The sequence below is a fragment of the Macaca thibetana genome, chromosome 13 (genome assembly GCF_024542745.1).
Source record: "Macaca thibetana thibetana isolate TM-01 chromosome 13, ASM2454274v1, whole genome shotgun sequence".
Taxonomy (NCBI): Eukaryota; Metazoa; Chordata; class Mammalia; order Primates; family Cercopithecidae; genus Macaca; species Macaca thibetana.
Window position 1 is genome coordinate 45,650,175 of NC_065590.1, and position 15,173 is coordinate 45,665,347.

General features: G+C 40.2%; 2 protein-coding genes across 11 annotated transcripts in view; one reads left to right on the forward strand and one right to left on the reverse strand.

Moving 5' to 3' along the window:
- The window catches only part of COMMD1 (copper metabolism domain containing 1), a 960,866-nt gene that overhangs the window by 757,631 nt on the left and 188,062 nt on the right, over window positions 1-15,173 (reverse strand). The window lies entirely within an intron of this gene.
- USP34 (ubiquitin specific peptidase 34) overlaps window positions 1-15,173 on the forward strand; it is a 287,921-nt gene that overhangs the window by 73,044 nt on the left and 199,704 nt on the right. For 5 of the 6 annotated variants that reach the window (XM_050753419.1, XM_050753418.1, XM_050753421.1 and 2 more), the window contains 2 exons: window positions 4,858-4,908; window positions 5,094-5,243. In XM_050753419.1, the coding sequence (XP_050609376.1) occupies window positions 4,858-4,908; window positions 5,094-5,243 (201 nt within the window). Of the gene's footprint in view, window positions 1-4,857; window positions 4,909-5,093; window positions 5,244-15,173 lie in introns of those variants that run through there. The other variant, XM_050753424.1, reaches the window with a different exon arrangement.

The following is a 15,173-nucleotide window of genomic DNA, read 5'->3' on the forward strand; positions in this document are numbered from 1 at the left end:
ATTGCTTTTTTTTTTTTTTTTTTGGGGGGGGGGAGACAGAGTCTTGCACTGTTGCTGAGGCTGGAGTGCAATGGTGTGATGTCAGCTCACTGCAACCTCCGCCTCCCAGGTACAAGCAATTCACCTGCCTCAGCCTCCCAAGTAGCTGGGATTACAGGTGCTCGCCAACCGCCTGGCTAGTTTTTTTGTATTTTTAGTAGAGACGGGGTTTCACTACGTTGGGCAGGGTGATCTCCACCTCCTGACCTCGTGATCCACCTGCCTCAGCCTTCCAAAGTCCTGGGATTATAGTTGTGAGCCACTGCGTCCAGGGCCGTTAATTCATTTTTTAATGAGACTTCCTAGTGGTGTTAGTGTTTTTTTAACCTATAGATCTGTGTTAATTTTTTATATACTACTAAAAAATGCGATTATAACAATATTTTAGGAGGCTAGCTTTATGTATTCAGATTAGAAATAGAGTGGTAAAACAGTTCCCCTGAATCACCAAAATAGATGTAATCAAACCTGAGTAACGCTGCATATCAGGACAGAACTCTGTTAGATTTTTTTTTTTTTTTTGAAACAGTTTTGATCCTGTCGCCCAGACTGGAGTGTGGTGGCATGATATCAGCTCACTGCAACCTCCACCTCCCAGGATTCAAGTGATTCTCCTGCTTCAGCCTCCTGAGTAGCTGGGATTACAAGCGCACGCCGCCACACCCCGCTAATTTTTGTAGTTTTAGTAGAGACCGTGTTAGGCTGGTCTTGAACTCCTGACCTCGTGATCCACCTGCCTAGGCCTCTAAAAGTGCTGGGATTACAAGCATGAGCCACTGCGCCAACCGCTAGGAGATTTTTTAACTGTGTCCATTATAGGCACTAGAAATCTTGACTCTTAAAATTATAGCATGGTTCACCTGGTCCATGATTCCGTATTTAACAGTACCACAGGAGGTCGTAAATTCTGGACTTCTTGAAGACCATGAAAAAGTTTGTTGAGACTAACATAAAACTTCGCCTCTGGCCCCGGTTGTCATAGCTAGGAGTGGATTTAGGAAGTTTAGTACACTTACTTTGAGAATTGATTTCTCTAAGGGCATTTTTTGTTTATTTTGAAATGTTCTGAGTTCTGTATGATTGCTTTCAAGTCAGTGGTTTTCAGACTTCATTTCAGCAGTGTAACTTAAATATCTAAAATAGGTGATGGCAATGAATGGATTTCTTTGGTAGCTTTTTTCCGATGAAAGTTTCTAACTAGCTTTCTGATCATAAAAGCAGTATTTTTTCTCTCCCTCCCCTTTCTCCCTCCCCTTTCTCCCTCCCCTTTCTCCCTCCCCTTTCTCCCTCCCCTTTCTCCCTCCCCTTTCTCCCTCCCCCTTTCTCCCTCCCCTTTCTCCCTCCCCTTTTCCCTCCCCCTCTCCCTTTCTCCCTCCCCTTTCTCCCTCCCCTTTCTCCCTCCCCTTTCTCCCTCCCCTTTCTCCCTCCCCTTTCTCCCTCCCCTTTCTCCCTCCCCCTTTTTCTCCCTCCCCTTTCTCCCTCCCCTTTCTCCCTCCCCTTTCTTCCTCCCCTTTCTCCCTCCTTCTCCCACTGTCCCCTCCTTCCCCCACTGTCCCCTCCTTCCCCCACTTTCCCCTCCTTCCCCCACTTTCCCCTCCTTCCCCCACTTTCCCCTCCTTCCCCCACTTTCCCCTCCTTCCTTCCCCTTTCTCCCCCCTTTTCCCCCTTCTCTCCCTCTCCTCCCTCTCCTCCCTCTCTTTGTTCTCCCCCACCTCTCTCCTCTGTGGCATGAACATGGCTCATTGCAGCCTAGACCTCCCAAGTTCATGCAATCCTCTCACCTCAGCCTCCTGAGTATCTGGGAGGACAGATACGCACCACCATGCCTGGCTAATATTTTAAAATTTTTAATAGAGATTGAGTCTCGCCCATGTGTACCAGGCTAGTCTTGAACTCCTGGGTTCAAGCAATCCTCCCGCCTCAGCCTCCCAAAGTGCTGGGATTACAGGTGCGAGCCACCATGCCCAACCTAAAAGCAATCTTTTTTTTGGAGATGGAGTCTCACTCTGTCGCCCAAGCTAGAGTGCAGTGGTGCGATCTCAGCTCACTGCAGCCCCCTCTCCTGGGTTCAAGTGATTCTTGTGCCTCAGCCTCCTGAACAGCTGGGATTACAGGTGTGCGCCACCACCCCTGGTTAGTTTTTCTTTCTTTCTTTCTTTTTTTTTTTTTTTTTTTTTTTTGAGACAGAGGCTTGCTCTGTCGTCCAGGCTGGAGTTCAGTGGTGTGATCTCAGCTTACTGCATTCTCCGCCTCCCGGGTTCAAGCAGTTCCACTGCCTCAGCCTCCTGAGGAGCTGGGACTACTGGTGTGTGCCACCACGCCCAGCTAATTTTTGTAATTTTAATAGAGACGGAGTTTTACCATGTTGGCCAGGATGGTCTCAATCTCCTGACCTCGTGATCCGCCCACCTTGGCCTCCCAAAGTGCTGGGATTACAGGTGTGAACCATTGCACACTTTAGTAGAGATGCGGTTTTACCATGTTGGCCAAGCTGGTCTTGAACTCCTGACCTCAAGTGATTCGCTGGCTTCAGCCTCCGAAAGTGTTGGGATTCTAAATGTGAGCCACTGGGCCCGGTCAAAAGCAGTCTTTTCGTGTGATTTTTTTTTTTTTTGAGATGGAGTCTTGCTCATCACCCAGGCTGGAGTGCGGTGGTGGCGCAATCTCGGCTCACTGCAAGCTCCACCTCCTGGGTTCACGCCATTCTCCTGTCTTAGCCTCCCGAGTAGCTGGGACTACAGGTGCCCACCACGACGCCCAGCTAATTTTTTGTATTTTTAGCAGAGATGGGGTTTCACCGTGTTAGCCAGGATGGTCTCGATCTCCTGACCTCGTGATCCGCCCGCTTCGGCCTCCCAAAGTGCTGAGATTACAGGCTTGAGCCACTGCGCCCGGCCTTTTTTTTTTGAGATGGAGCCTCAATTTGTCTCCCAGACTGGAGTGCAGTGGTGTGATTGCGGCTCACTGCAACCTCTGCCTCCTGGGTTCAAGCAGTTCTCCTTCCTCAGCCTCCCAAGTAGCTGGGATTACACGTGTCTACCACCACACCTGGCTAATTTTTGTATTTTTAGTAGAGACAGGGTTTCAGTATGTTGGCCAGACTGGTCTAGAACTCCTGATCTCGAGTGATCTGCCCACCTCGGCCTCCCAAAGTGCTGGGATTACATGCGTGAGCCGCCATGCGTGGCCTCTGTGTGAAAAATTAAATACAGAATATACAAAATACAGACTCTGAAAGGCCTTTGAACTTGTCTTTTTTCTTTTCTCTTCTCTAAAAAACACATAAGTTCAGATATTTCCAAATCTAAAAATTATGAAGATCAGATCATCGTAAATTTTCTTCTTTCAGAAATGTAACATAGGTGTTTTGGCTGTACATAAGATTTTGCTTTATTTTCAGACAGCCTTTTAAAGGTACAACCATAAAAATCACTTGATTATATAGTATATTTTCAGTAGATTTACAGAGTTGTGCAACCATCATCACATTCTAATTTTAGAGTATTTCCATCATCCCCCAAAGATCACTCATGCCTGTTTCACCTTATTGTAAAGAGTTAGGGCTAGGTGAGGTGTCTCATGCCTGTAATCCCAGCACTTTGGGAGGCCAAGGCGGGCGGATCACGAACAAGGTCAGGAGATCGAGACCATCCTGGCTAACATGGTGAAACCCCTGTTGCTACTAAAAATACAAAAAATTAGCAGGGCATGGTGGTGGGCGCCTGTAGTCCCACCTATTCTGGAGGCTGAGGCAGGAGAATGGTGTGAACTTGGGAGGCGGAGCTTGCAGTGATCTGAGATCTCAGTACTGCACTTGAGCCTGAGCGACAGTGCGAGACTCTGTCTCAAAAAAAAAAAAAAAAAAATTAGCTAGAATGGTTATGCCACCATCAAATTGATGGATGTCAGTTGTTACTAATTATGGGTTAATGAGCATTGTTATGCATTTATTTTCCAGTACTACTATGATTAGTTCCTTAGGACAAAAAGCTAGAATTGCTGGGTTAAAGGAATGTATATTTTAAATATTGATGAATATTGCCAAATTGCCTTCCAAAAAGTTCATACGAACTTATACTCACCAACAATGGGTAACTTTGCTTTTAGGCAGTTTAAATCTTATGCATGGAAAGCACATTGTATAACTCTTCAGTGTACCTCTAGGGAATTCCACAGCACAGTTTGAAAAACTATGAAAAAGTTTGTTGAGAAACTTTCCAAAACTCAGAAACCACTTAACTGTAATGTATTTTTATCAGAAGTGCCTTGAGTTTTATTTTAAACTTTTTTTTTTGGTTTGCTTTGGAGACAGTTTTGCTCTGTCACCCAGGCTGGAGTGCAATGGCGTGATTTCGGCTCACTGCAACCTCTGCCTCCCAGGTTCAAGCCCTTCTTGTGCCCTCAGTCTCCTGAGTATTATAGGTGCCTGCCACCACACTGGCAATTTTTTTATTTTTAGTAGAGACAGGGTTTTACCATGTTGGTCGGGCTGATCTCGAATTCCTGACCTCAGGTGATCCACCCACCTCAGCCTCCGAAAGTGCTGAGATTTTAAACATTTATGTTTTTAAGGTAAGATTACTTAATGTTTAATAAGGCAAAATAGTGCGTAGTATGTACTGTGGAATGGTTTCTATTTAAAGGAGGACTAAAATATACCTTAAAGCTGAATAATATTAGCTTCAGTTAGGAGTATCACTGTTTATCAGGAGTAATTGCAGAATAATCTGTTTATTCAGTTTTTATAAAATCAGTCTTACAGAATTGTATTTTTTAAAGATTAGTTGTAACCTAATTTTGCTTTTTTTTTAAAATTAGGATATATCAACTCAAGAAAGTAACATATTAGGGGCATTCTGTGATATGAATGTAAGTGTTTACCTTTTTTATTCTTTTATGGAAAATATTATTTTTCTTTTTTTAACAAAGCCTCATCCATATGTTTTATTATTTATGTATGTCTTTTGAGTTTCTCATCAGTATCTTTCCAGTATTGCTAATAAGATAATAATTATTGGTGTGTTTTCAAATAATGACATATTTTATTTTCCCAGGATGTAGAAGTACCATTGCATTTGCTTCGTTATGTATGTTTGTTTTGTGGGAAAAATGGCCTTTCTCTCATGAAGGATTGCTTTGAATATGGAACTCCTGAAACTTTGCCATTTCTTATAGCACATGCGTTTATTACAGTTGTGTCTAATGTAAGTATTGTTTTGAATTGATCTTAATTTGGGAGCAATGTCTAGTATATCAGTAACATGAATTTTATGCTGTGAAAAGGTTTTGAATGATTTGCATGTATAATTTTTTTTTTTTGGTTTTGACAAAATGAGTACAGAAACATTTTAACAGTATTAAGATTAGAGTTTGAATAAAATTTAAAGTTACTGTTTTAAAGCTAAAAGGAGTCATGGCTATAACTATCTATTTAATCTAAAATAGATAGGTGACGGTGCACAAAACTTTTGCTTTTTTATTTTTTAACTTTTTGTTTTGTTTTGTTTTGAGACAGGGTCTGTCTCTGTTGCCTAGGCTGCAGCTTCCACCTCCTGGGCTCAGGTGATCCTCTCACCTCACGCTCCTGAGTAGCTGGGACTAGAGGTGTGCACCACCATGCCTGGCTGAATTTTTGTACTTTTTTTTAGAGACAGGGTTTCACCATGTTGCCCAGGCCATTTTAAACTTGCTCTGCCTGGGATTCTGTCCTGGGAAATATTTGACTTTTTAGTTTATTGGTTACTTTAAATTATGCTTGCCTAGGTTACTATTGTAGTATGCCTGAATTCTCTCTATATTACACATGAAGATGTAACATTTCTTCTTGCCTTTGAAAATAGGGTAATTCTTCTGCATCCTGTGAATGTCAGTTTACTGTGAAGCACAGTGGATATGGAAAGAAAGATACTTTTATTTTTTTTCAGACAGAGTCTCGCTCTGTCCCCCAGGCTGGAGTGCAGTGGTGCAGTCTCAGCTCACTGCACCCTCTGCCTCCTGGGTTCAAGCGATTCTTCTGCCTCAGCCTCCCGAGTAGCTGGGACTATAGGCGTGAGCTACCATGCCTGGCTAATTTTTGTATTTTTAGTACATGTTGGCCAGGCTGGTCTCAAACTCCTGACCTCATGATCCACCCACCTTGGCCTCCCAAAGTGCTGGGATTACAGGCATGAGCCACCACGCCCGGCCTGGAAAGAAAGATATTTAAATACCCATATATTAAAATTCATCCTTTAATAACCTATTCTGGCCATCATTTAAAAAATTGGTAAAGCAAAAGTTCAGTGTACCTTTACCAAACCCTGAAATCTTGTGTAATGGAATTACCTTAATTAATAGCTAATATCAGCTGTTTAAATTATCTATAAAATAAAAATATTGAGTGAAAAGGTACTCAACCAAACATTTTGTTGCATTGCTTCCAATGCTACGTGCTTTGCAGTGATGTCGTACATTGGAAACAACACTGACATTACTAAAATTGGTAATAAATGATTATTGTCAAGGTCATTTTTAGTTAAAAAATTATGCATTCTGATAGGTTGAAAATATTACATACAGTAGTAGTATATAGCATGTAGGTTAATAATGTAGCTTTTTTTTTTTGAGACGGAGTCTTGCTCTGTTGCCCAGGCTGGAGTGCAGTGGCGTGATCTTGGCTCACTGTAAGCTCCGCTTCCTGGGTTCATGCCATTCTTCTGCCTCAGCCTCCCGAGTAGCTGGGACTATAGGCGGCCACCACCACACCTGGCTAATTTTTTGTATTTATTTTTTTAGTAGAGACAAGGTTTCACTGTATTAGCCAGGATGGTCTTGATCTGCTGACATTGTGATCTGCCCACCTCGGCCTCCCAAAGTGCTGGGATTACAGGCGTGAGCCCCTGCGCCCTACCTTTTTTTAGACAGAGTCTGGCTCTGTTGCCCAGGCTGGAGTGCAGTGGCATGATCTGGCTCACTGCAACCTCCGTCTCCCGGATTTAAGCGATTCTCCTGCTTCAGCCTCCCGAATAGCTGGGACTACAGGTGCATGCCACTATGCCTGGTTCATTTTTGTATTTTTAATAGAGATGGGGTTTCACCATGTTGTCTAGGCTGGTCTCAAACTCCTAACCTCAGGTGATCCTCCTACCTCAGCCTCCCAAAGTGCTGGGATTACATGCGTGAGCCAGTGTGTGTGATCTAAGCCTTAATTTTTTTCATTTGCAAAATGGCAATGATGATGGTATCCATCTACCTTAGAGGATTGTTGTGAGGTTTAAAATGAGAAAGAAAGATTTTAAGCTCATAATGTAGCACTTGACATATAAAGTATGTAGTAACTGGTAGCTTTTACTAACTTCGACTGTTATTAAATACTTAAGTGATCCTGTTATTCAGATTGAACTTACTTGTTTGATAGGAAGTTTTATGTACTTTGGCATTCTCTGAGAGAAAATATCTCAATTTAGTTAAGTGAAATGCTGTGATAACATTTTTAGTTTACACTGTGGTAATTTTGGAGAGGGCATATAATTTTGAAACACCAAATTATCAAAGGGTTTACTTAATCAGGAATATTACATAAACCTGAATTAAACTGTTTCTTGAATTTATTTGTACTAATTTTTGGTTAACAGTCTAGTATGGAAGGCTTGTTAAAGAGTTTATTACTGTATGTTTATAAGTTATTGTTTACAGGATTTTTTTTTTCCATTATCTGTTTTTTTGAGACAGAGTCTCACTCTGTCACCCAGGCTAGAGTTCAGTGGCACGATCTTGGCTCACTGCAGCGTCCACCTCCCGAGTTCAAGCGATTGTCCTGCCTCAGCCTCCCTAGTGGTTGGGATAACTAGTGCATGATACCACACCCGGCTAATTTTTGTGTTTTTGGTAGACATGGGGTTTCGCCATGTTGTCCAGGCTGGTCTCAAAATCCTGTCCTTCCATGATCTGCCCACCTCGGCCTCCCAAAGTGCTGGGATTACAGGCTTGCACCTGGCCTTTGTTTTGGTTTTGTTTTTGTTTTGAGAGAGAGGTCTGCTGTGCGGTAGCATAATAGCAGCTCACTGCAGCGTTAACCTCCCAGGCTCAAGCAAACCTCCAGTGTCAGCCTCCCAAGTACCTGCAACTAAAGGTGCATGTCACCATGCCTGGCTAAATTAAAAATTGTTTTTGTAGAGATGGAGTTATACTGTTGCCCAACCTGTATAGTTACCCTTTACTAAATAGCAAGGTTTAGGCTTAGATTCTGTTTTGTCTTTCTCTTCAGCTCTTTTATGACTGCTAATTAGTGGGCTGTTGACAATTTGCATAGTTTTCTTTATCTTGCAACTCAACTGAGGCCATCAAAGCAAAGTTGTACTATTTAAATTAATAATGTATTTTTTGAACACCATAATACTATAATACTATATAATCTGTTAATTTTCTGAGAATAATAACTCAATGGAGTTAAGCTTTAATTGGCATCTTTTCCTTATAAAAAAATAGATTGGCTCTCTGCAAGTTAATTTTTCATATAGTTAATATTTTAGTGTACATTAACAGAGTTCTTTTTGTAATCAAGCTTACTACAGAAGTTGTGCTTTATTTATTTATTTCATAGTAATTTCCTCTAGTGGGTCATTGTATAAACCCTAATCATTTTTATATGTTCATTCCTTTTCTTGCGAAGTGGGCAACTTGTTTAGCCATGGTGTTTTGGCTTCAATAGGGTGAGGTCTGTATTTGGGAATCTCTGAATTTCACAGGAAGGAGTAGAACTATATTTAGCAATGAAAAAAAATAGTATTAGATTTTAGGGCAATCCTTTGTAAAGAAAAGAAAATAACTCATAAATAACTTATGGCAAGACAGATAAGGGCTGACATTACTGAATAACTCTCAGTTTATTATAGTAAATTACACATTCAGAAGAGAACATGTTTATAGCATTTCCTGGGATTCAGGAAATGATCCCATTCTGTTTATTTTCTAGGATGATTTCCTCCTCACTTAAAGAAAAAAAAATCTGTATATTTATTTTGAGACTGGCTAATTTTTGTGTTTTTGGTAGAGACAGTGTTTCACCATGTTCCCCAGGCTGGTCTTGAACTCCTGGGCTCAAACGATCTGCCTGCCTCGGCCTCCTAAAGTGCTGGGATTACAGGTGTGTGCCGCTGCACCTGGCTGATTTCCTCACTCTTACTGAGGAAAAGTAACTTTGTCAGATGGTGTTTTTTTTTGTTTTTTTTGAAACGGAGTCTCTGTTGCCAGGCTGGATTGCAGTGGCATGATCTCTGCTTACCGCAGCCTCCGCCTCCTGGGTTCAAGCAATTCTCCTGCCTCAGCTTCCTGAGTAGCTGGAACTACAGGCACGCACCACCACGTCCAGCTAATTTTTGTATTTTTAGTAGAAATGGGGTTTCGCCATGTTGGCCAGGATGGTCTCGATCTCTTGACCTTGTGATGCCTCCACCTCAGCCTCCCAGAGTGCTGGGATTACAGGTGTGAGCCACCGCGTCTGACTCGTGAGTTATTTTTTAGAACCTGAATCTAGAATCCTGAAATTGCATCTCAGGAAAACTCACTCTGCTCTGGGTTTGAATTATCAACAAAGAAAGGAAATTCTTACCTTATCAGATTAAGGTTCAAATCTGATAATAACATCAAGCCCATACATTTATTTCAATCTCAAAAACTTTAACAGATTCTTAACTACAACTTCAGCAATTTTTTTTTTTTTTTTTTTTTTTTTTTTTTTTTGAGACGGAGTCTCACGCTGTTGCCCAGGCTGGAGTGCAGTGGCGCGATCTCGGCTCACTGCAAGCTCCGCCTCCCGGGTTCCCGCCATTCTCCTGGCTCAGCCTCCTGAGTAGCTGGGACTACAGGCGCCCGCCACCGCGCCCGGCTAATTTTTTGTATTTTTAGTAGAGACGGGGTTTCACTGTGGTCTCGATCTCCTGACCTTGTGATCCGCCCGCCTCGGCCTCCCAAAGTGCTGGGATTACAGGCTTGAGCCACCGCGCCCGGCCAACTTCAGCAATTCTTAACTAGCTCTGAGTTTTAGGAGATATCTCAGTTTGCACAAATATTATTCCACCTATTATATGGATCGTTGTTTAATAACAGCTGTACCCACAAGAAAACAATGAAGATCTTTATATAGTTTTTTTACTTTGCAAATGCAGTTTACTAACATTTAACACAGCTTAGAGAAATAGAACACAGAGACACACAAGTTTCTCCACTGAGACCCACATGAAAGTTAATTCTACTTTTGTTGAGTTACATTTGGTTTTAGCTTACAGTATCATTCCTCAGCCCTCAGCTCTTTGCCTGAGTTTGTCATCTCATAGATTACACCTTTTATTTATAAAGAATCCAATAGAGACAAGGGATTTATTTTGTTATGGAGGAGAAAGAAGTGCAAATGAGGCTTAACAAAAGAACGTCACACAAAATATGCTTTGGACAAATTATTAAGTAGGAGATGTGGGTCAAAGGTACAAGCTTGTAGGGCTTAAGTAACATAGAGGGGGACACAATAACAATTTCTGAATGCTCAGTGTCCTAAGACTGCTTTTTAGAAATATATTAGCAAAGACTGTTTAATATCAGAAGCTAGGGTAGGATTACATATTTTTTTTATATCTGTCTACTAGATAGGAGAATAGGAAATTAAGTTTTCATGATGCCACTTTGTCAGAACTAGGTTTGATGCAGACTGCTGTTTTTCTGCAGTTAGAGGGAGCAAGGAACTTTTTTTTTCTTTTTTTTCCCTATTTGAGAGTTTTAACCTAGAGGTTAGGAGGGCTGCTAGAATTCTGTTAGCACTAAGCAGGGATTGGGGAGATGCAAACCTGAAAAGCTCAAAACTTACAGTAAAATATGATAAAGGACACACTGTAGGATTAATGGCATATGGAATTTGGTTTTTATGATGGGATCTATAGTAGTGTTAAAGAATGCTGATTTTTATAACGATATAATCCTAGGTTTGAATTGTACCTCTGTTGCATAGTATGTAATTTTGTTTTCATTAGTTTTATAAGCCTTACTTTTCTCATTTATCACAATGGGACTTTTATCATTTATCATTTTATCATTTATCTCAATTTATCACTAAGGACTTAGTAAATGGTAGCTCTTTTTTGTATTAAAATTTATTCTTGTATTTACATTTTTTTCATTTGGTATTTTTTATTGAAATTTTTATTCACTTGTGTCTGTGTATTCTAAAATAAAAGATATACCTATGTCCTCCAATGTATCTTGTATAAAATAGGATTTTTTAACCTTTTGTTAAAATTTGAAAAATAACATTCATACAGAAACGTACACAAAGTGATAACATGTGGCTCAGTGATTTATCAAAGCAAATACTCGTTTAACCATCACTCAAACCAAGAAACAGAACATTGTCAACTCCCCAGAAGCCTACCTTATGAGTTCTTCTGGCCATTAACTATTCCATCTCTTCTTCTTTAAAAATAAACACAATTCATACTTTAATGCTGATCATTCTCCTGCTTTTTTTTTTTAAAGTTTTATCACCTAATCTTATATCCCTGAACACTATAATTTGGTTTTGTCTGTTTTCACCATGCAGTCAGAATCACATACTGTGCATTCTTTCATGCCTGGTTACTTTTTTTAAATGCTGAAATTTATATTGCATGTGTTTCTAGTATGTTCATTTTTATTGTTGAATAATCTTTTAAAATATACCAGTTTATTTTACTGGTGATGGACATTTAGGTTATTACAGTTCATATGGGTGTCAGCATTCTTTTATGTGTGTTTTGGTGCACATGTGTGTGCATTTAATTTGGATATATATTTAGTGGAATTTCTTATCAGTAGGGTGTGTGTGTGTATGTATATAATATATACAATTTTTGTTGTGTTTTTGAGATGGACTCTCGCTCTGTTGCCCAGGCTGTAGTGCAGTGGCGTGATCTTGGCTCCCTGCAGTCTCTACCTCCTGGGTTCAAGCCATTCTCTTGCCTCAGCTTCCCAAGTAGCTGGGATTACAGGGACCTGCCACCAAGCCTGGCTAAATTTTTTGTACTTTTAGTAGAGAAGGGGTTTCACTATGTTGGCCAGCTTGGTCTCGAACTCCTGACCTCAGAGTGATCCAACTGCTTCAGCCTCCAACGTGCTGGGATTATAGGTGTGAGCTACTGCACCTGACCTGTTATATATTTGTAATGACTAATGAGAATGAGCACGTTTTCATAGGCATATTAGTTATTTGGATTTTTTTTTTTTTTTTTTTGGCGAAGTACCTGTTTAAATCTTTTCCCATTTGCAAAATTGGATTGTCTTTTTCTTGCTGATGTTTAGGAGTTCCTTATGTGTTTTAGATAGAAGTCTTTTTAGGTAGAAGTCTTTTGTTTGATATATGTATTGCCAATATCTTCCACTCTCATGTTGCTTTTCACTCTTGTGTTTAAGAAATATTATGCATCAAGCTTCATATTGTATAATTTGTCAGTGTTTTTCTTCATGGTTAAGGTTTTCATTTTTGATTGAAAAAGTCATTTTTTACTCTAAGGCCGTGAAGATACTTACAAAGTTTTTTTTGCTCACTGCAACCTCCGCCTTTTGGGTTCAAGTGATTCTCCTGCCTCAGCCTCCTAAGTAGCTGAGACTACAGACACTTGCCACCACGCCCAGCTAATTTTTTGTATTTTTAGTATATATGGGGTTTCACCATGTTGGCCAGGATGGTATCGATCTCCTGACCTTGTGATCCGCCTGCCTCGGCCCCCCCAAAGTGCTGGGATTACAGGTGTGAGCCACCATGCCTGGCCAAAGTTTTTGTTTCTTTGAAAAGTTCTTTTATTTTTTCTTGCTTCCTTGATCAGGAAACAAGTATCATTGCTTTACCTTTCATATTTTGATCTATTCAATCAACTGCAGTACATTTATATTTATAGTTTCGGGGAGGGATTAAGATTCATTTTCCTTTTCATAGAGATATCCAGTATTCCTAACAGTGTCACAAAGACAGTCATTTCTTTGTTCTGTAGTACTACTTTTGTTGAACAGGTTAGTCTTGAACTCCTGGCCTGAAGTGATCCTTCCATCTCGGCCTCCAAAAGTATTGGTTATGGGTGACTCATGCCTCATCACTACACTGAGCCAAATCAGATGTCTTTATGTGCATGGGTTTGGGCTCTCTGGCACAGTACACTATTTTGTTTCCTTAATTTTGTGCTGTTTTGCCCATTGCCTTAATTATTGAAACTTTACAAGAAGTCTTGCTCTCTGGGAAAGCAAGTGCTACTTTCCTGTCGTATTTCTTTCCCCTCCGCTCCCCTCCCTTCCGCTCCCCTCTTGTCCCCTCTCCTCTCCTCTGTTTTTGAGACAGTCTTACTTTGTCACCTAGGCTGGAGTGCAGTGGGACGATCTTGGCTCACTGCAACCTCCGTCTCCTGGGGTTCAAGTGATTCTCCTGTCTCAGCATCCCAAGTAGCTGGGATCACACGTGTGCGTCACCACTCCCAGCTCATTTTTTTTTTTTTTGTATTTTCGGTAGAGACAGAGTTTCACCATGCTGGCCAAACTGGTCTTGAACTCCTGACCTCAGGTGATCTGCCCACCTCGGCCTCCTAGAGTGCTGGGATTACAGGCGTGAGCCACTGCACCCAACCTCTCCTTGTTGTGTTTCTTAGAGAGTTTTGGCTCTTCTTGGACTTTTGTGCTTTAAATGAGTTTTGTAAGTTCTGCACATAAACCTTTTTGGATTGCACTGAATCTATAGATGAATTTCGGGAGAACTATTATCTTCACGACAAATATGGCATATGTCTCCTTATTTACATGTTCTTTAATTGTTTTCCAGGTTTTTCTGTAGAGGTCTCATATCTGGTTAGATTATTTCTGGACACATGATATTTTTGATACTGTTGTTAAGGGAATCTTTTTGAAAACTGTGTTATTCGTTGCTGGTGTGTAAGAAAAAAGCATAGGGTGTTGTATGTGTGTATATATAGGTGTGTACATATTTGTTTATATTAACCTAAGCAGCAGTTTTGCTCAACTCTTGAGTTTCAGTGTTTGATAATTATTTTGAGTTTTCCAGTTACATTATCTCAGAGTATTATTTTAAATTCTTCCTTTCTAGTCCTTTGCCTTTTATTTAGTTTCTTACCTTATTACACTGTCTAGGGCCTTCAGTTCAAGTGGAATTAGGGCTTCCTTGTCTTGTTCCTAGTCTCAGAAGGCAGAGTTTTTAACTTTTCACCATTAATATAGTATTTACTACAGGATTTTTATAGACGTCTTTTATTTGATTAAAGTGAATCCCTACATTCTGTATTCCCAAATTCATTAAAAAAAAAACATTTTTTTTTTTTGTTTCGAGACAAGGTCTCGCTCGGTCGTCCATGGTGGAGTACAGTGATGCGATCTTGGCTCACTCAGACTTCCACCTCCTGTGTTCAAGTGAATCTCGCACCTCAACCTCCCAGAGTGTTGAAACTACAGACATGTGACACCATGCCTGGCTTATTTTTGTATTTTTTTGGTAGAGACGGGGTTTCAGCCATGTTGGCCAGGCTGGTCTTGAACTCCTGACTTCAAGTGATACACCTGCAGCGATCTCCCACCAGAGTGCTGGGATTATAGGCATTAGCCACCGCGCCTGTCCAGATTTGTATTTAATTTGTATCTCCTGCCTGTGTCAAGACTAAGTATCAGAGTTTTTTGTTTGATGGTTGGGTTAGGATTTTTATTCCTACTATTTTTGAAAATAAAACTATTATAATGTATTCACATTTGATTTATAAATGTTAAAATATAGTGCAGAAAAAATAAGGAAATATATTTATTATAACTTTTATTATAATTTCGTTAAGTTGTAAGTTACTTATAGTAAGAGCTTATTTCAGTAAGTACTTGTTGATACTGTAATCAGTGTGTGACTGTAAAATATATTTGTTTCAGATGGATATTGAAGTAACTAGAAAGTATGGGTAATTTGAAATTTTTTAGGAAGGAATGAGATGATTAGTTAAAAACTAATATGATCAAAAAACCAATGCAGTGTCTTGTATTGGGGATGCTACCATACAAAGAGGTATAGATAATTATTTGGTAAGAAAATATTACTTTGAGAGATGGTTTTTTTCTTTTCAGCAAGAAGCTAAGATTAATTTTTTAGATAAGAC